This window comes from Alexandromys fortis, unplaced genomic scaffold, assembly GCF_014885135.2.
Source record: "Alexandromys fortis isolate MF-2015 unplaced genomic scaffold, M_Fortis_MF-2015_v1.1 scaffold_62, whole genome shotgun sequence".
Taxonomy (NCBI): domain Eukaryota; kingdom Metazoa; phylum Chordata; class Mammalia; order Rodentia; family Cricetidae; genus Alexandromys; species Alexandromys fortis.
Window position 1 is genome coordinate 7,866,525 of NW_026067942.1, and position 21,638 is coordinate 7,888,162.

A 21,638-nucleotide genomic window follows, 5' to 3' on the forward strand; every position below is an offset into this window, starting at 1 on the left:
AGCTACACACTGAGTTCAGCGACATCCTGGGCTAAGTGAGACTCATTTCAAAACAAAACAAAATAGAAAAAAAAAAGGTTGCATTACAATCAGCTTTGGCAATGTGGACATGTTACAGCAGAAATAACCATAAGGACTCCTGTTACTAGTGCTTTAACACACTCAGGAACTGGCTCTAAGGTAATTACTTCCTGTCCTATATGGGCCATTATATTCCTGAAAAATGAAAAAGCTTCCTTTCTGAGCCTTTGCAACACAGGCTGGCTGCTACCTTAGTAATAGCTCTGCCCTCCAGACATGACTTCACAGACACATTGGAGGGTAAGCTTGTTCAAAGTGGCCACTGGATTATATAGTGAACTACAATTGGTTATTCTTGCACAGGTTGGTGTATTCTTTTAAAAATCTAATTTTTAATTGTGTGTATCTGTACATATGAATGTAGGTGCCTCAAACTGGAGATAAAGGGGTTTGTGAGCCACCTGACATGGTCTCTGGGAGCCAAACTTGAGTCCCCTGCAAGAGCAAAGTGTGCTGTTAGCTGCTAAGTCACATCTCCAGCCTCCAAGTGGTATATTTTAAATGCACAGAGTGTTTCTATTAATGAATGTTCTAAATGAGATTATCTGAATATGTGTAATATGTTTTTACTATTAGAAAGTGAATTCAAATGGCAATTAGACTATGAAGCCCCTAGCCCCTGAACTACTTCCAAACATTATTTATATTTTGGATGATATTGTTACCGAAAACTGTACTTTCTGGATACTACTAGATTTCATTTTTAAAATATAAGTATAGCTATTTAAAATAGAAGATACAAGCAACAGGGGAACGAAGTGAGTAATAGGAGAAGCAGCACAGTGTAAGGTAAGCAGATGTGGAACACGGGCTTCTCTCTGCTCACTGCAAGCCAGGACTCCAGTGAGTAATCAGTGTCTTCACGCTTTAGCTCACCCGGACGGTGTGCGATAGCTATATCCACTGCTTGTGTCACTACACTGCTTTCCAACATATTACAAAGTAGCAAGGGGGCTGGAGAGATGGCTCAGAGGTTAAGAGCATTGCCTGCTCTTCCAAAGGTCCTGAGTTCAATTCCCAGCAACCACATGGTGGCTCACAACCATCTGGAATGAGGTCTGGTGCCCTCTTCTGGCCTGCAGGCATACACATAGACAGAATATTGTATACATAATAAATAAATAAATATTTTTTAAAAAAGTAGCAAAACATTCGTTTCTATCGGATTCAACGTGCTGCCCTTTCTACCATGTGCTAAACATCTTCCTGACATTTACTTAATTAACACAAATTTGGAGGTTGCAGAATAAGGACTTGAAGTTATCATTTCTAATCCACCAGTGTAAATCAGCATTTCCTCTAAGATGCGCAACGAAAGCCAAAGAAGTGGACAGGACTGAATATCAGTGGTGCAATGACACCAAAGTGCACTACTCACCACTGTGCAGTTGTGGGTTCTCAGGCGCTGAGCTCTTGTGCAAGACTAAGACTCTGTGCTTATGTGACCTTGGTGTGCTGTAAGATTTAATAGGGTTCAATTTTCTCATCTGTAAATGGAAGGCTGCCATAGTACTTTCTAGAAAATTTTCTTATAAATTTTTTGTTTAAAGTAAGTCTGTTATTTTTAGTGTTTAATATAAGTAAATACTATAAAGTACTATTTTTAAATAAACTATCACTTTATCTGCTTTATATAGTTGGGCTATAAATCATAACTTATTTGACATAGATGGATTTTATGTTTGACAATGGCCCTACCACAGGAAATTTGTGTCTTGTTCTGAATGGTCATGATCAAAATTAAAAATCCTAAGATTGTGCTGCCCCCTGTTGACCCAGTTTCTTTAAAATATTTAGAGTCTTCTGAGAATGGAAAGCTTTTGTTCCTTAGTTATTGTAGGTTAGTACTCCCATAGATGATCACCACAATGAAGTGTAGACGGTAAAATACTGACTGCAGCTCTAGACAGACATGGCACATTCCCATCAGTCCATGCCAACAGCCTGCTGTGAGCGCAGAGGCGGCCCCTTCCACAGAGCCGACCATGGTCGATGTTTAAAGTAATGCTGACACCTGCTGGAAAACAGGTGCGAAGCTCAACTCTGCAATGATCAGTCCTCAAAATTTTCCAGTAAACTAACAGAATATGGATTTTGAGGTCCCCACATTAGAAGATCATTTGTATTTTTGGTGTTGCAAAGTGTCTGTGGTGGTTTCAAAGAAAGTGGCCCCCACAGGGAGTGGCACTATTAGGAGGTGTGGCCTTGTTGGAAGAGTGTGTCACTGTGGGGTGGGCTCTGAGGCTTCCTCTCCTCAAGCTATGCGGAGTGTGCTACAGTCTACCTCTGCTGTCTGCAGACAGGACAGAGCGCTCTCCGCTCTTCCTCCAGCACCCTGCGCCACCACGATGACAGTGGACTCAACCTCTCAACTGTAAGCCAGCCCCATTAATGGTTTCCTTTACGAGAGTGGCTGTGGTCACGGTTCTCTTCACAACGATAAAATCCTGAATCTTGAGCATACTCTTTCAGTCTCACCCAACTGGCCAGAGCTGGGGAAATTTTCCTCTAGGAATCCACATTTTTATTTATTTACTTTCACTAGTTAAACCCATGCAGAGTACAGCATCACACAGATTCTGTGTCCGGTGGTCTGTGTAGGAATGCTGTTTCAGAATCCGCATGATCTGTTACAGGGCCTGAGTTATCTTTCTCCGATCACTGGGGTTTTTCCTGCTTTACCACAGGAGCCACTTTGCTGCTTGTTTTTGTTTGTCTCGTTTGGATTTTTTTTGTTTAATCTACACCAGCACATCTCTGGCCCATGTAGAATTGGGGTTCATCTCCAGTATAATTTTTACATTGTAAGAAGAGCAGTGTGCTTTCTTTGGTTCCACTACAATGCACCACAGCCTTCTAGGCATAGCTGCCCTCTAGACGTTCTGTTTTCAGCAGGCCTCCACATGCTCCAGGCTGATGGGAAGAGTCTAGAATGTATTTTAGAGCCAGGTGTGGTGGCACATACTTGCAATCCCAGTATGTGGGTGGCTGAGGCAGCAGGATTGTGTGTTTAGGTCACAGTGAAGCCGTCCCAGAAAACAAACACAAAGGGGAAACCATCACAACCTTTGACAGGCTTAACCTGCTAGTGACAGACGAGAAGACCTCTGTAGCATCTCGACCTATTATGGAGTCCTACCACTGAAAGCAGCTGCCTACTGAGATTCCAACTGCTTGCTATGTACATTACATGCTTGTTATCTTGTTCCTATCTTGCCCAGTTATAAGATTATATGAGGCAATGTAGTGCTTTTAAAACACATTACTATATGATTTATTTTCATAACATATTGGTATCATAGCTATTTTTGCCCCATTCTCTGCTTTTTGTGTACCGTACTGTGCATGCCCCCAAGGTTGTATATGGAGGAAATTGGGGGTGGGTGTGTAAAAAGCAGACATGAGAGAATTCCTCTACACTCAGTCAGGCTTCCTCCATGGCTACGCCATCTGTTATTTCTGATTCTCTGAACTTCTGGCCTTGGTTGGCTCCTCTGATCATCTCAGGTCTTCCTTAACTGGATGACTGGGGGGATCAGTTATCACATCCTACTTACCAATGCCCATGCCAAAGTGAGAACATTAGACATGAGTAAAATAGACTTCCAAAAAACTGGCCTTGATAGTGACTTCCATATCTCTACTCAAAAGACTCAATGCCAGAACAGCGCAGTAAGCACTTCTCAAAGTGCTCTGCTCCACACGAGCATCTAAGCATCAGCAAAATGTTGTGAAAAAAAAAACTTTTTCAGCAATCTGAGCTAACTAAAAACTAGCAGTCTGAGAAGTGTTTACACAAGGAAAATAACTGATTACCATAAGAACAATGAGCTCCATAGCACTGAAAATTTAGTTTCCTAGTTTGCCATCTTACAAAGGGGGAGCATCCCAAGCTGAAAAGACACTGAGCAAGAGAGGTGGGCTGGAATGACCAGCGGCCTTCTCAGAGAACTGTCCCGACACAACTTGCCTCACAGTTCCCAGGAAAGTTCTATGCTCAAGGTTTGGTCTCCATCTCTCTTGGCTTTGGGCTTGAGCTAGGTGATCATAACAGCTGTATCCTTAGGACAAAGGCTGGTTACAATTCCTGGGACTGTTTAATGCTGTAACCACAAGTCACATTTCCAGCTGAAGTTAAGAGGAGGCTCATGAAAATAGATGGAAAATTGTGAAATGAGATATTTTAACAAGTGGACACCTTCTTAGGGATCCAGAGGTAAGGTAGTGCATATGCCCTGACAAGACCTCCTCTAGGAAGTTCCTACTCCTCACTTCCAGCTGACCTGAGGCTCTGGGCAGTCAGGAGGTGAAAGCCAATGCAGTTATAAACTGGCTTTAGGAACACTAAAGGTATATCACAGCACATGTAGCCCCATAAAATGCGTGGAGAATTAATGATTGGAGGCTTTTAGGGAATATGAGTCTAATCATTGGCTGACTACCAAAGTGACCAGGATGCGGCAACGGCACATGATAAACAGAGTTTACAGAATTAATCTGTCTTCAAGCAAAAAGCAGCAATAATGAGGGGAAAAAAGCAACAATAAACTGGGAGATGGGAGCTCATTTATAGACGTAGGTTTTTTAATACTTAAATTTCCACTTTTTTTTTTAAAGAAGAAAAAGGTTATAAGACATAAAAACAAAACAAAACACCAAAAGCTCAGCAGAAGCTGTGGAAGACCACAAATGGGCTTCAGGAGAAGACTGCACATCAGAAATTTTATTTTTATTTTGTAAATCAAAAAAATTAAATTACGTATCTACGTGGGTTTGTGTACACAAGTGCAGCACCCATAGAGGGCACAGGATCCCCTCGCACATTGGTAACAAGTGATTCTCAGCCACCAGCATGGGGCAGGGATCCTCTATAAGCACAGCCAACACCTTTAACCTCTGAGTCATTTCTGCAGCTCCTACACCTCATCTTTTAATCATGGTCAAATAGCTAATGGAAACCACATTAATATAGATTATTTATAAAGATGTAATGACTGTTTAAAACCTCTGATTTGAAAACTATAACTGAGACAAGAAATTCAATAAAGAGATCAACAACACTGAACTGGAAGGTTAAGTGATTTGAGAATTTCCAGCCCAAGAGCGAGAAAAAAACAAGAAAGAAAAGAGAGCTTCACAAGCCGTGAGAAACATCATCAAGCATGATGCATCCAAATTCTGAGAGGAAGGAAGAGAAGGTATAGGAGACATCTCAAAAAATATGATTGAGAACATCCCAGTTTTGTGATGGTTTGAAGGACAAAGGCCTCATAGGCTCCTCATAAATTTGCATAATGGTCCCCAGTTGGTGGAGCTGTTTGGGAAGGATTAAGAGCTGTGTCACAGGGCAGGCTATGGGCTTCAGAAGTTCCCCTCCCTTCTCAGTGTTTCTCTTTACCTCATGCTATGGATCAAGCTCTTAGCTCCAGCACCAGCCTGGCACCCTGCCGCCATGCTCCCCAGCCTGATGGTCACGAATGCTAACCCTCTGAAACCATAGGCTTCAAGTAAACGTTTTCTCCTGTAATTTTCCTTGGTCATGGTGACTGAGACAGAAGTTGGTACCGGAGTGGGTGCTATGATAGACCTGATCATCGTGGTTTTTGGAAGAATATGAAAGACTTTGGGATTTTGAACTAAAAAAAGATTGAATGCTGTTAGCAGGGGCTTAATGGGACATCCTAGTAGGAGCCTGGAAGACAATAGATTTAAGAGAAATGTGAACTCTGGAGGCTTAACTTAAGAGGTTTCAGCTACTGTCATTCTTACAGTATCTTGGAGAAGAATGTGGCTGCCTTATTTGCCCTTGTCATAAGAATGTGTATGCATGAGACAAAACTGAAGCATTTGAACTAATTTGTTGGCAGGGGTGATTTCAAGACAGCCTGGTATTGATTCTGTTGCATGTTGTTTTAGAAATCACTCTTATGCAGGTCTACAATGAAAAAGAGCAAGCAGGGCAAAAATAACATACAAGATGTACAGTTTTAAGGGAAAAGAACCAGGAAGTTCAATGTTGGAGCCAAGGCTCATGTTTGAGATGAGAAGATTAAAGAAAGTACCAATGTGAAATGGGATTAAGGGAATGGTGCCCTCAGGGCAATATCTCACCAAACTAAGTTTCCAATTTGTTGAAAGAAATGCCTGAGGAATTTTCTGCAACCAAAAAATACTAACAAATTAAAGCTTATACAAATGTAATTCAAGGAGGGGGCTAGCCTCTATTCCAAGCAGTCAGCCCAAGTTGGCAGCATTGGTCATGTAGTTCTGGTGTCAATAAGGATACAGGAAAGGGATTATGGAATCTTCCTCTGTGGTTGGGAAAAGCATCTGAGGCTGGGCATGTGGCAGAGGAGTCCCTGAGTGGAGGTCCTGAGAGGCCATTGCATGAAGCTGTGAAAACAAAGCGTGGATTGTGTTAGAGGTGCCAGAGTACTGGGATATCTGCCAAGTAGAGCTGCAGATATGGGGTGGAGCTCGCTCACAAGAGAGAAGTGTATTGTAGTCACCAAATTTGGAAGGGTGGGAACATTTAAGCCCTTTAATATTGGACAGAGAGCTACAGGACTGGAGTTTGCCCTGCTGCATATTAGTCTTGTTTCAGTCCAGTAGTTTCTAAGTTTCCTTTCCTCCTTTTTGGAAATGGTAATGTGTATTCTGTGCCACTGTATGTTGGAAGTATGTAATGTGCTTTTATAGGGGATTACAACTAAGAGATTGCCTTGAGGCTGGGTGGTGGTGGCACATGCACTTGGGAGGTAGAGGCAGGCAGATTTCTGTGAGTTCGAGGCCAGCCTAGTCTACAAGAGCTAGTTCTGGGACAGGCTCCAAAGCTATATAGACATAGAAACCCTGTCTCAAAAAACCAGAGAGAGAGAGAGAGAGAGAGAGAGAGAGAGACAGAAATTGCTTTGAGTCTCAAAAGAAGAGACTTTGGACTTCTAAATTTTATTGAGACCGAAAAAAAAGTGGACTTTTGAAGTTTGACTGAATGTATTTTGTATTATGATATGGCCACAGGTCTCTGGGGGGTAGGGAGTGGAATGTGGTGGTTTGAATGAGAATGGGCCCATAGGCTCGTATATTTGCATACTTGGTCCCCAGCCAGCAGAACTGCTCAGAAAGGGTTAGGAGCAGCAGACTTGCAGGGTTCAAAAGCCTAAAAACCTGTAAGTGCTACCTTATATGAACAACTTTGTAGACCTGATGAAAGATCTTCCAAGGGTCAGCATCACCGCTGTAAAAGGCACATCGTTTCTCCCTTTGTCAGAGAGAGCTGGGAAATAGAGGCAATGAGAGAGTGAGGTCAGAACACCCTTGCTATTGGCTTGGAGGATGGAGAAAGGGAGCATGAGCCAAGAAAGCACGAGGGGATCTTTAGAAGACAGAAAAGGAAACACAAAGCAAGGTCCTTTCTTGCCATTTCCAGACGGAATCTATTCCTGGCTGACAATTTGTGACTAATGTTCTTCAAACTTACAAGGTAAGAAATTTTATGTTTTTCATAACTTGTTAAGGCAGGAATAGGAAAACAATATATAACTCTTTACTATCCATTTAAAAGACATTGAATAAAGCAATAAATCTAAACATTTGTTAATAAATGTCTAATATATACAGATGAAATTTGTATGATAATAACAGCAAAAATGGAGAAGGGAAATTGATGGGGCACACACTAAGCAAATTTTACATACTACTAAAATTAGGTTGGTACTCACATGAATTAGATTATTTTAAATTAAGATGTTACTTATCATTCCCAGAAAACTCACTAAGAAAATAACTTGAAAAACAGAGTAGTAGAAAGGTAAATAAGGCAGCATATTAGAAAATACCTAATACAAAACAAATCTGCAATGAAAAAGAAGAGAGACAAGGAGTAAGACAGAAAACAAACGGTAAGATGGCACTTTAGTCAATAGTAACCACACTGAATGTAGGTGGACTAAACATCCCAATCCCAAGTCAAGGACTGGCGGAATATATTTCAAACAATGGGTCACAAAAACATTACATCTATTAGAGCTCTTTGTTAGATTTAAGGGCACCAATGAGGTGACAGTAAAAAGTGATTGAAAAAAAGAAAAATCATGCAAGCATAAACAAAAAGAGAATTAGAATGGCTATACTAGAATCACCCTAAATATATACTAAGAAATGATAAAAATGTCACCCAGTGATGTAGCCTCCAAATGAAAGCAACAATTGACATAACTGCTAAAACAAAGCCAATTCTACAGTAACAGGTGAAGTCAACAATGCTCCCTTTTTTTCTTTCAGAAAGAGCAATAGGGCAAGAGAGACTCGAGCACTGTGCAGCAACAGAGCCTCACAGTTATCTGCAGACACTGGAGAGACTTCTTTTCAAGAGCGTATGGAATGATTTCTGTGGGCAAATGAGGAGAGACAATTGCTTAGGCCAAAAAATAAGTCTCAAATTTTCTAAGATGATTAAATTAGAAATCATTAACAGAAGGAAACTTGAGAAATTCACAAACATGTACATTAACTGGCACATTTGTAAATAACTATAATGGTTCAAAGGTGAAATAAAAAATAAATTAGTATTTTGAGACAAATAAAAATGAAAACAAAACATGTCATATGAGATGCAGCAAAAGTTAGTTCAGAGAGGCTTATAGCCACATGTGCCCTTATTAAGAAAGTTCACTCTCAAATCATCAAATTCTCTAACAACATAAAACACAGCTCAGAAAATGAAGACACCACGGTCACAGCGGTAAGACAGGAATCTAAACAGAGAGAGGAGCGGAAGGCTTTATAAGGGCAACAGGAAAAACCCAACAAAATAAACATTTTGATTCTTTGAAAAGGCCAAGAAAACTGACAAACATCTAACTGGAGTGACCAAGAAAATAAGAGACAAAAATTGCAATTACCAAAATCAACTATGAAAACAGGGCCATTATTATGAACCTCTAGAAGTAAAATGGCTAGTGAGGGAGGGACTACTACTTGAAATTCAATAAATTAGATAACTTAAATTGCAAAAATTCTTATAAGTACATAAGCTTCTGAAATGACTTAAAAGGGAATGGAAATCCCTGAATACATAAATAAGAAAACTGAATTACTAATCACACCAGAGGAAACTCAGACTTCCCAAGAAGTAAATCCCTGTTCTAGATGACTTCACAGATAGCTCTATCTATTGCAGAGCAAAGGTATTTCCTGCAAAAAAAAATGTTCAAATCATAAGACTGCTGCAGCTGGTGTGGACATACCTGAAAATAAGGTCTTTGGAGACTACATATGTCTCAGAAGGAGGTGAGCATTGGAAAAGTTGGGCCCTGGTCTAATGCTAGCACTCTTGTTGGAAGAGAAAACGGCCACTAAGATACAGAGGGAGGGCGCCATGTGAAGACACGTGACACAGCCCTTGTCAGCTGACAGCCCCAATTTCAAACCTTCTACAAAGGAAAAGTCTGTTGCTGTGAGCTGCCTGCATTTTGGTCTTTTGTGACTGCTGCACTAATACATCAGCAAACACTTAAAAACTTCAACAAAACAAAACACGAGAGGAGAAACCATTTTCTAGCTCACTCTTGAGAGTAAAATACCAGAACATAGCAAAGGCAGTAGAAGAAAAGCATACTAAACACTTGTATCTTTTATGAGTAACATAAAAGAATCCTTAAAATACTAGCAAGCTGTCACAACAAAATAGGATTTATTCAGGAATGTTAGGTGAAGCTAACAGAAAACAGCAATAGGCTAGGAGATGGCTCAGTTGGTAAAGAACACGCCTTGCAAATGTCATGATCTCATTTTGAACACCAGAAACCCACATAAAAAGCTGGTGCCTATGCCAGTGATAGTAAGCTAAGGGGCAGAAATAGGCAAATCCCTGGTTGCTTGAGATCCAGCTAGCCTGGCCTATAGAGCAATCTTTCAAACAAACAGTGTGTAACACTTGTGTGCCAACACCAGTTGTCCACATGCTCACCACACACGCGTGCACACAGATGTGCACTCCTCCATACAAACATTTAGCAGATATAATACAACCACCAGAACAGAACAAAGGGCAAAATTTCTATCTCAATAGATACAGTAAATCAGGAATTAAAGGGAGCTTCCTCAACTAGTAAGGGCATGTATGAAAACATCACAGCTAATATTCTTAGTCTTAAGAGAGTGAACACTTTCCCTACTGCACTAGACCAGGCACTAGATAAGAAAAGAAGGCAGAAGGTTGAAGAAAATATAGAGTCTGGCAATTGTTAAAAGAATATGGAAAACATTATTTTATTCAAGACTATCTCAAAAGGAGAGTATAAGAAACATTATATTGATAAACTTAGGTGCTGTTTAATCTTGTTCAAAGGGGACTCTGGGAGTGAAGAGGCTTTCCCTTGTCCTTCCCTTGTCTCCTTCAAAACAAGCCAGGAGGAGCAAACCAATAAACAGAGTTCTTCCACAGCCTTCTCCTCTGTTCCTGCCTTTAGCTTCTTGCTGTCAGATCCTGCCCTGACTTCCAGTCATTATGGACTGTTACATGGAAGTGTAAGATAAACCCTTTCCTACCCAAGTTGCTCTTGGTCATGGTTTTTTATTACAGCAATAGAAACCCTAATCAAGACAGCCACAAAAGAGACTATTTGAAAATTGCTTCTGATTCAAATTTTGTTATATGTTACTGACAAATAAAATGGCAAAAATAGGATTTATACATTTATTAAAACACGAATAAAGGTTATTTCTGAGAACCCTAATGAAGTTTCACAGGGAATCCTCCAGCTCAATTATTTCATGAGATGTAATCTTAAATCTGTCTTCATAAAGCACTAAAAGAAGTTGCAAAGAAATGAAAAGCAACTACCTACAGAAACCTTTTAGCTCAGGAAGCACTGCTCTGGACAAATCTGTTAATATTATCTTCTCACTTCCTGTCCTTTCACAGTGTAAGCTCCAGGATAGCTGAGTGGGAAGATGCTATGAACACATTCTTGAACAGAGGTAATAGGCCACTTGGTACATTTTCCCAAGCATCTGTTCCTAAAGGATCAATGAAATTGGAGATATTAGTCAGTTTCTAAAAATTTCGTTCTCATGTTGCTATGTAACAATGGTCTTTTATCCTGTCACTTGTATTATTTTTAATAAAATGCTGATTGGCCAGTAGCCAGGCAGGAAGTATAGGTGGGGCGACCAGGCAGGAAGTAGAGGCGGGGCAACGAGAATTCTGAAAAGAGAGAAGCTTCAGTCTGCAGTCGTGACCCAGCCGCAGAGGAAGCAAGGTGTGACTGCCTTGCCAAAAAAGGTACTAAGCCACGTGGCTAACTCAAACAAGAATTACGGGCTAATGTAAGTTATAAGAATTAGTAAATAAGAAGCCTGAACTAATTGGCCAATCACTTTATAACTAATGTAGACCTCTGTGTGATTCTTTGGGACTTAATGGCTGCAGGACCGGGTGGGACAGAAACCTCAATCAATAGAAGGCGCCCAACAACATCATGTCTTTGGTGACATAATCTGTTTAAATAAAACAAATCAAAAGGAAACTTAACCTACCTAACACTGGATAATTCTCTTTGTCACAACAATAATAACCCCTCTTAACATGTTTTCATTTTTCTCTTCCCAAAATATTCTCAATTTCTAACAAAGGCCATTTTCTTAATATTTAAAGTAAATCTAAAATGTAAAAATTTGCAAGTTGCTAAAGGTAATGAAACAGTTAATTTTTTAAGACATATAACCACTTTTCATTCACACTCATCTCAAAATATTCAAGACTGAATTTCACTACAAGTATTTTAGGTAAAATTATTTTTAGTAAAGGTGATTTTTAATAGTTTAATTGGTTGCAATTTGAGTTAGGTAATTCTGGAAAGATCCTTTACTCCATTAGTGAATCTTTAGAGTTTTCTCAATGATGTCATTTGTTTCATGTTAAATATTATGATCAGATATAACCAATGTTTTAGAAGTTGGCAATGACACACTGTAGCTTTGGATACTCAGGAAATAACAGTGAAAAACCACGATAGGAGAAAGGGCAGATTCTGTGGCACAAAATCAAACCATAGCTTTCCAGGATTTAGACTCATGGTGTTAGACAGACAGGCACTGAGGTCCTGACACAATGGGTGTGATGTCTGACTGTACTTATTTTCAACGGATTTAAATAAACACTACACCATGCCATTAGCTGGTGTCTTTTGGGCTCCCAAGTATTGTTCTTTCTAGTGCTGGTATCTTAAATTCACCTTCCCAGTGCCCTCCTGATATGACTGGAAGGTGACCCCAGCTCCTGAGCCTGAATTACTATCATTGTCTCTGTAACCGCAATGTCTGGTTCTTCACAAGGTGCGAAGGTAGTGAAACAAGGGTTTCAAGGCTGCAGGGTAGGTAGGTGGGCAGCAGGAGAAAGTAACACTGTGATGACATCTTCATTATTTCTGAAGAAAAGCCTGCTCTTTGGGTCTCCCTTACATTTACGACATTCCTTGCCGAGTGTTCATTAAACTGAATTTTGAAGAGATGTAAATAGTCATTCCATACAACCTCTGCTCTTCAGGAGGCTGAAGGATATTCCTAAAAGTGAAAGATACCTTCTCATCTTTTCTATAATTTGACTCAAGTGTTTATAAAATATGTTCATGATCTTGAACTTTAGGGATTCTAAGAAATTTTTTAACTGTGAAAAACAAATTGCTTGAGAGAAAAGACACTAAAGTTGATTCATACACTAAAGTTGTTTCCATTAACATTTCTTGATAACTCAAATCCCTTTAGGCAAAATTTAGTATTAGATACAATGACAATACACAATATGCTGAAGACAGACTGTCAGGGCAAGTGCTGCATATACCACTCTGGGTAAACTGAGGCCACAGCAACCATCTCAGAGAGTGAGTAAGCTAGTATATACACATTTAAAGTTGTATCCAGCATATATAAAGAAAATTAACCTTCTAGGCCTTTTTCTGCTACTATAATTTTCAGAAGTGGTATTTAAGAAAAAAAAATCTACTACAACCAAAACCTAGTTTTGGTTGACAGTGTTAATTTTAGCATGAACTGTCTAAGATACTCTGAACTGTGAAACATATCAGAAAGGGCTTAGTGAAGGAAACCTGTTTGAGTATTTAAAAAGATACATGTCACGAAGAAACCAGGAGCTTACAAGCATGGCTGGAAAAGTGGAGGGCTTAACACTGGATGGGTCCTGCAAGAATGGTCCCTGAACATGCAGGGACAGAGCCATGCTGCTCTGCTTCCCAAACAGGTGCTGCAATGAGCTAAACATGCTAGGTCCGTCATCAGCCCTGTGGCTACCACTGGAGCTCCATACCAATGGCTAGCAAGTGGGTGTGGGGAGACAACCGCTAGCACGCGGGTGGGGAGAGAGAAAACCGCTAGCACACGGGGACGGGGGGGGGGGGGGGGGGAGGAGACACACGACATGGACAACTGCTAGCAAGCATGGCGGGGGATGAGGGGACAGCTCTCCTTAGACTTGCCGGAGCAGGGAGAATGCCAACTATACACAAACACGTTTAGCTGCAGAATTTAGGGAATCTCAGACATGTGCCTCCTCCTAAGTGTAGGAAACAGACTGAAAGAGCTAGGATGAGTGGCTCAGTGCCAAGCAATCCAATGTGACTATAACGTTGGGAGGGCCAAGGTTATATTTGCCTACTTTGCCATCTGCAAAATAGGTGTAAATGCTTTGAATAGGCAATGTCCTTCATAGGCTTTGTATTAGAGGCTTTGGGCAAGTAACTGGATCGTGAGGACTCTGATCTAATGAATGGATCAATTCCTTGATGGATTTTAAGATGGTTTTACTGGGAGGAGATAACAAAGAAGGCAGGGTCTGTTGGAAGATGTAGGTCACTGGAGGTGGGCAAGGGAAAGACCTTCCCTGACATTTTTCCTCTGTATGCTGGCAGCCATGAGGTGAGCAACCTCTGCAACATGCTCTTGCTTCATGCCTCAGGCCCAGGCCCACACATTGCACTCAGAAGACTCTGGGCTGAGATATCTGAAATTACTACTCAAAGGAAGTTTTTCAGTTGTCACCACAGCACAACTGGAACTGACCCAACCAAGAGTCATGCTGAGGACATAGGAAACACCTAATAGAGAAATAAGTGTCTCTTGCAATCTTAAAGCCTGGTTTTGGTATGGGAAGTTGGATACCCTTCTATCCCTCATTTGTTTTGCTACCTGGGATCTTTTAGGATATTTTTTTTAACCTATAAGCCCTAGTAGTAAATCTCCCTTCTAAGATATCTTTGATCTCATAAGTATAAAAATGAAGAGAGTATGTATGTACACTGATAAATCATGATACTATCATTTCAATGACAAGCAAAGAAAGAAGAAATGTCACTGTTTAGCTGTCATAGTCTTTCTTGCTTTGGCCAACCTGTCTGATTTGCATCAAGACTTTTCACGTTGTTAACCATCTAAGTTTCCTGACAGTCACACAAGCTGGGATAACATGCCAGAGCGGGGTTACTCAGGAAAGGCTTGGTTATGAAACCTAATATTTAAATTAAGATTTAAAAGAGGATGTCTCAAGAAAGTAAATTTTCATGTTATAAAAGTCTAAATCTATTTAAAAACTCCTGATGAGCAAGCGGCATGGAACATCAACCTACAGATGGCACTGGTCCTTTTAAAGTGAAGGGGACAGACTATAGAAATATGAACACACAGCTTTTCTACACATTAGATATCTGATTATATGATGTCAGGTAATTACACACTAGAATAAAACCCAAATTCTGGACTAAGAAAGAAAATAATTATTACATTTGTAACGGTTAGCAATACCAGAAAAAATAAGTATAATAAATCTGCATAAAAATGTTAGAATTGAGTTAGAACTAAGTAGGGATGCTTTTTAATCACAGGACAGTGATTCCTAGTTACAGTAACTACAAGGGTACCACACGCACTGTTTGCCACTTTCAGCACCATCACAACCGTGCAAAGTGCCCAGAATGGATGGCACTCCTGCCCTGACTGCTCACATGGAGGTCAGGGTGACCAACCTTTCCATCGAGGAAGCTGCAGACTGTGTGACTGTTCATTTCCTCCAAGAGATCCATCTATGGGATAAAGACATGGGAGGACTTGCAGGAACACGTTCGTGTCCAGTGCCAGAAATTTCAATCTTCTTGAAACAAACAAGAAATGTAAAGACCAATTTATTATCTACATTATCTTATGAACACAACTATTCTTTACCTGGAATAGAATTAAATATAACTTCTCAGCAGGCATTTTCCTAGATTATGACAAGTCCCTATGCAGTCAACAGCTTGGAGAAGACAGAGCGTGAACATCTGCTAAGATTCCCTTTGTCATGGGCTACATTCAGTACTTCTCTGACTCATGTTGTATTACAAAACAAACATCAAATGTAAATCTAGACCTCAATGCCTTGTTCTGAACACAAAGAAGCCTGGTTAAGTATTACAGAGTGTCTAAAAAGGAGGTGGACTTCTTCAGAAAGTTGAAAAGGTCTGGAAGAACTAGATAGCAGGGCATGTCCACTGGAAACCACGACAGTGCAAACATATAACATCTACCCCATCCAGTACAGTGGATAAAGGTGCTTCTCACCAAGGATGACGATGCCCTGGGTTTGGTCCCCAGGACCCACATGGAGAAGGAGAGAAACCATCCTCAGACTCCCACACATGCACTGTGCACTGCGGCACATATGCACCCACCTCATCTACACGCACTCACATACAAATACACACAATTAAATGCACAAATGTAGTAAAGTTTATCCCATTTCTGATCTTACCTAACTCCCATAGCGTTAGCAGAATCAGATTATCAGAGACACACAGTCTGTAGGTCACTGGTCTAAACCCTTTCATTTTAGTCCCCAGAAACTTGATGCTCAAACTCCTTTAGGACGCTTACATAGCTAGTTGAGAGAACTCAAATCTTTCAACTTTCAACACATTGCCCACATGCACGGTCAAGGAGGCACATGCGAGCTACAGCCACATTTCAATGCTGTGTTAATATTTTCAGTAGCAAAAACCATCACAGAGTTCTTAAAAAGTCATTTTTGTGTTCTGACTCAACAAGTTCCTGGAAAACTATCCATGAAACTAAATACTATATGTGAATTACGTTATTATCTAGGAAATAAACTGAAATCTTTAAACATATTTTAAAAGTAATCTGTAAATCTGGGTGGACTAAAACTTCCTTGGTGAAAAGTTAATATTATTGCAATAAAACAATAAATAATCACTAAAAAGTTACCAGAATGAATGACTAAATATGGAAGTAATGTTTTTTTCCACAAATGTACCTCATAAACATGTCTTACAGAATTAAAGAGAAGCTCTCTCAAGTAAACTACAATAGCAAGAATTCTCCATTCAGCTTATTTTAAAAGTTAAGCAAAGAGATCACTAATTCTATGGCACATACATCAAATACATGAGTAATATCAATACTGTGTTTTTACATTCAACACAACAGTGTTATAAATTGGCCTAAAAACATATGCTGAGTTGTAAGATTTTGAAAAAATGGGAAGGGCAAAGCAAGGCTAAAGAGCAATTAAAGCAGCTACTAAATGACAGGCACACTGGCACCTAGGGAGAATTTCTACAGCAGAAGACAGACACCTCTCTGTAGATGTAAGTAGTATGTGTTAGCAGCTACTTACCTAGCACCTTCTCCTTCTTGTGAGTGGCCCATAACTCACTGTACTGCCTGGCCAAAAATATTACAGAATCCATGACTAGAGAGCAATACACACAATGTAGGAGCCATTTAGTCTGAGCAAAGACAAAACTGTTCTATTGTTTATGGCAAAGAATACAATTAATATAGAACTGGGAACAGATGACGTCATCAAAGCAATACAAACACATTTTTTTGACACCGGTCTTTCTCTTCTAATTTAACTCAGTTATTGTGTAAGAACCTATTTTCTGTAGAAAACGGCTACTCATCTATAGTAGATAGTGAAAAAATTTAAAAACTGGATTAATAATAGAATATTTCATGTTTCTAAAAATGTATACCCCCTAAAAGATTGTCTGCATATTCCTTCATTTCTTCTTATAAATCACTCTCATTTTAAAAGGCATTTACACAGTGGAATACAACTGAACTGTAATGGAAAATAAAAAGATTGGATATGCAGGCTGTTGGTAGAAGTCCCACGCTCCAGTAGATGGCCCCACATCCTTACACATATGGACAGCACTAACTGGATTTAGTGGGTTAATAAAAAAAAACATGCAGTTGGGATAGGGATATGTTGAGGGAGACATAGGAGGAATTATGATCATTTGGGAAAATATGATCATATTTTATTGTATACATGTATGAAATTCTCAAAAACAAAAATGTCTTAAAAGGTATGTCCCCAAAATTGCTTATTCTAAATATTTTAAATGATGTGTTAATTCTATCAATAAAATTGAAATCCACAAGACATATTACATCTACCATCATCTTTTCCTTATAAAGACCCTGCAGGACCTGGTTGAAGCAGCCTGGCTGCATGGTGTACGGAAGCTGACAGGTTCAGATCCTGCCTGGTACAATGCAATAAGCCAGAGCTGAGGCTCTAGGCTCACATGGTCAAAGCTTAGAAATAACTGTGAAACACCAGACCTCCAACTTAAAACTTAAATCTATTCTAAAGTCTGCATATTTACATTATAAAATGCTTCTTCTCCAAAATAACACAGAAAGGAATAAATATAAGTCATAATTTACACTTACCCAAGTCACAGATTTTCTCATACAGAAATAACTATGTGACATAATGCACCTCCCTGGTTTAAATAAACAATCTAGTCATTACTCTCCTGTACTCTGGAATGCCTTGTGGGAATTTTGCTAAAAATATATAGAGAGATAAACAGTATGTGATTTAAAAAAAATTTAAAAGCTTGAGGTCATAATTTTTTACTGAGAAATACTTCAGTCTTTTCTCAAAAGGGATGAAAAATATAATAAGGACTTGTTCTTTGGCTAGACAGTTCCTCCTGCGCTGTCTAGTTTACCTGAAAAAAAAAAAAAGGGTAACTTCTCTAGTGAGTCTGGACAATGCACCATCAACCATGTAGTGCAGGCAACAGGAACAAGCACCAAGGCCTGCATGAGAGCTTGGGACAGACAAAGAGCATGAGGTAAACTGACAGCAAACAGAAGGGCGTAGACAGATGTGTGGGAGCAGTGGGCTGGTCACAGACGTCTCCTGATGCTTGTGTTACGTACCATACACAGAAACTGCATTGGGGTCATTGGATGATACTCACAGAAGGGTTGTAGGAAGGCTCCAGTATCACCGGTAATGACATTTTCCCTTGAAGATTCAACTTCGTTAAATAAAAAATCTTTTCCCCCACAATCTTTTCTTTCTTCATACGATGAACACCGTACAGTCTAAACCTAACTGCATAGTTTCCAATCATCTCTGATTCAACGTGGTTAAATTTGAATGTTTCTGTGAAGACAGGGCATGGTCCTCTCTGGATGCTGGTTTTGGCTCTCTGTTTCTTTATAGGTAAAAGAACAAGATGCACCTGCCACGAGTTGCCACCTGTCCTGTTATAGGTTGGAATGTCTGTGACAGCTGTCACCGTCACCAGAAGCTTCTGTCTTTGTGAGTCATAGTCAAAGGTCACATCCAATGTGCCGTATTTAGCTTCTGGCTCTGGAGCAAAAGGCTTAGGAAGCTGTGAGGAGGATCCTTGAGCTGACATGTCCTAAGAAAAGCAAATTTAAATGTTTTTAGTTTTTAACCCTAATACTTAATCTAGACATAAATAAATGCCAAGTTCTTGTAGAGAAAAATATTCAACAGTTTTCATTGCTACCATGTTGAAAGCTCAAGCGTCAATCAGCTATAGGCCAACGTCACCCACAGGCAGTGTGATTTAAGTGGTGAAGACCACACAAAGAAGACAACTTTTGAGTGCACTATTCACTACCACAGTTTTGATGTATATTTGTATAAACTAGAGTTCAACGTGCACATCAGTGACATGTCTTTGCTCCTGATGGAGGAGCCTGCGAAGAAGAGCAAAGTTCTAAGCTACAGAACGATGTGGCTCCACTCTCAGGGATGTTTAAGATGACTCCGTCTAAAACAGAATACTACAGTAAAACTTAAGCCGATCTCATCTAGTGACTGACAAAGCTGGAACCAGGTTTTTGACCTTTGAGCCACACACTTTGACCTTCAAATATTGAATAAGACCTTGGATTCATAGCTACTGTAGCACCAAACAATGCTGACCAAGGTCTTCCTTCTCCTATTAGCTCAAATGATGCCCGACCCAGAAGGTTCTCTTGGATGTGCTTACGGCACAACTAGGGCAGATAGAGGCACACAGAGCTCCTATGAGAAATATCTATCTTAACCTTGCAATGGAAATGCTTGCTTTTCATTCTTTCCACAAGCAGGCATACAGATAGTGTGTGGAATCTGTTTGAACCAAAAAAATAAGGACAGGGCTCTAGGGAACGGTAGGTTCACATAAAAAGCTGGCCCTGAATAAAGCCATTATGCAAAGTCTTACTTATCTGGTTGAGTGAAAGAGAAACAAGCTCCCGAGTTTTTCAGTCAGCTTAGCACTGTGTTCTAAGCCCTCTGTTAGCTTGGGATAGAAGACTCTTCTTTAAGCAGAAAACATCAAAAAGACAGGAGCCACTGATACTTTAAGTATACAAAGTCCTTGATATCACATGTGGAAAACAGGAAGAACTTTTGTAGAAGACATTCCTTAAATTGATTGCTTATGTGCATGCTGCATGTATTTTAAATACGTTAATGTGTTTGTGTGTGCTGCCTGGGTTTGACGCATGCACTCCAGTACACACTCACACACAGATGCCAGAGGAGAGTGTCAGAGGCCTGCTCCACCATCCTCAGAGCCCAGAGACTGTCACTGTGTGACTAAGCTGGCTGGTCAGCAAGCTCAGTCAGCTTCCTTTCTCTGTCCTTAGCAATGTGGTTGTAGACACAGGTTGCCATGTACAGCTTTAAGTGGGTGCTAGAAATACAAACCCATTTCATAATTGTTAATTATAGATTACTTGATGTGGGATTCCCCTCTGTATGCTGTGAATATGTTTTAATGCCATTGGTTAATAAAGAAGCTGTTTTGGCCAATGGTTTAACAAAGTAAAGCCAGGCGGAAAATGCGAACAGAGATGTAGAGAGAGAGTAGGCAGAGTCAAGGAGAGACCATGCAGCCACCAAAGCAGACAGATACCCTGGAACCTAAACGGTAAACCACAAGCCTCGTGGTAATACACATTATAATAGGAATGGATTAAGATGTAAGAGCTAGCTAGGAATATGCTTAAGCTATTGGCCAAACAGTAGTGTAATTAATATAGTTTCTGTGTGGTTATTGTGGGTCTGGGCAGCCAGGAAACAAACAAGCAGCCTCCGCCTACAATTACCAATGTCTCTTTGGTATTTCAACTTAATGTTTTAAAAATAATTATCATGGTAACAAGGGTTTTCAGAAAATAAACACTTTATGAGGTCCTAAATTTCTGGGTTTTACTTCTGACATTCTAACAGTCCTTAGAAATACAGATGAAATCTTATATACCAAGGCTACTATTCACATTCCTAAAACAAGCACTAAGAGAAAAATCTTTCCCTATCAGGGTGCTGGGCGTCATTATTTGCAGAAAGTCTTCAATAGAGCTAGCTGATGAACCTGTTACATGGATCCTCTGATGCAGGATAGATATTACAAGGATGTAAAATAAACTTGAAAAAATACAAATTTTATAGTGGCCTAGGCTATCCAATATTCCACATCTAAACATTTATGTAGTATTTACTAGATGTACTGTATGAATGTATTCAGGGATGCTATAAAACATTCCACATCTAAACACTCATGTAATGTGTACTTGATGTACTATATGAATGTATTTGTGTGCTATAAAAGGCACAAGCATGGGAGAAACTGCATAGTGTTATCACAGCAAGTACACAGCTTCTGAAATACACACAGCAGTGGTTACGCACAGATAAGCAAGCAGCTTGAGAGACATGTGCAGAAAGAATACCTAAGGTAGCAGCCTAGAAGATATGCCAGCAATCCATGGACTACAAAGAAAGCATGATGGAGCAAGTAGATACTTGCTTTGCCTTGTTGACTGTGAGCCAAGGATTTTTATCACCCACAGGTTCTACTTACGAAATACAGGGAAAAACCTGTTTCTCAGGTAGCAAGTTTCTCTAATTGGCAAATTACAGGGGTAAACAGGTATATTTTCCCTTTATTTCTCCCATAAAAAAGAGCTTGCTGCCAGTTGTGGGTGCCTCTTTTCAAATCTCAGTGCTGGTCCCTGCTATCAAGTGATAAACAGACCTGCAGACACTGAGAAGGATACATAGACCGTACGGGCTGGTGTGGGCTCGCCACCTATCTGCTCTGACATCCTGTGGCAAGTTGTGTTGATCTATTTTATCTTCATTTGCTTAATGTCTGCTTTGCATCTGAAGAGGAGGAAAATATACACACATACACTTAAGCATCTGGTTGCAT

The 21,638-nt window shown here is 39.9% G+C and overlaps 1 protein-coding gene across 3 annotated transcripts in view; it reads right to left on the reverse strand.

The window, feature by feature from the left end:
• Syt14 (synaptotagmin 14) overlaps nt 1–21,638 on the reverse strand; it is a 162,762-nt gene that overhangs the window by 30,890 nt on the left and 110,234 nt on the right. For all 3 annotated transcript variants that reach the window (XM_050148240.1, XM_050148239.1, XM_050148238.1), the window contains one exon: nt 18,378–18,827. In XM_050148240.1, the coding sequence (XP_050004197.1) occupies nt 18,378–18,827 (450 nt within the window). The remainder of the gene's footprint in view (nt 1–18,377; nt 18,828–21,638) is intronic.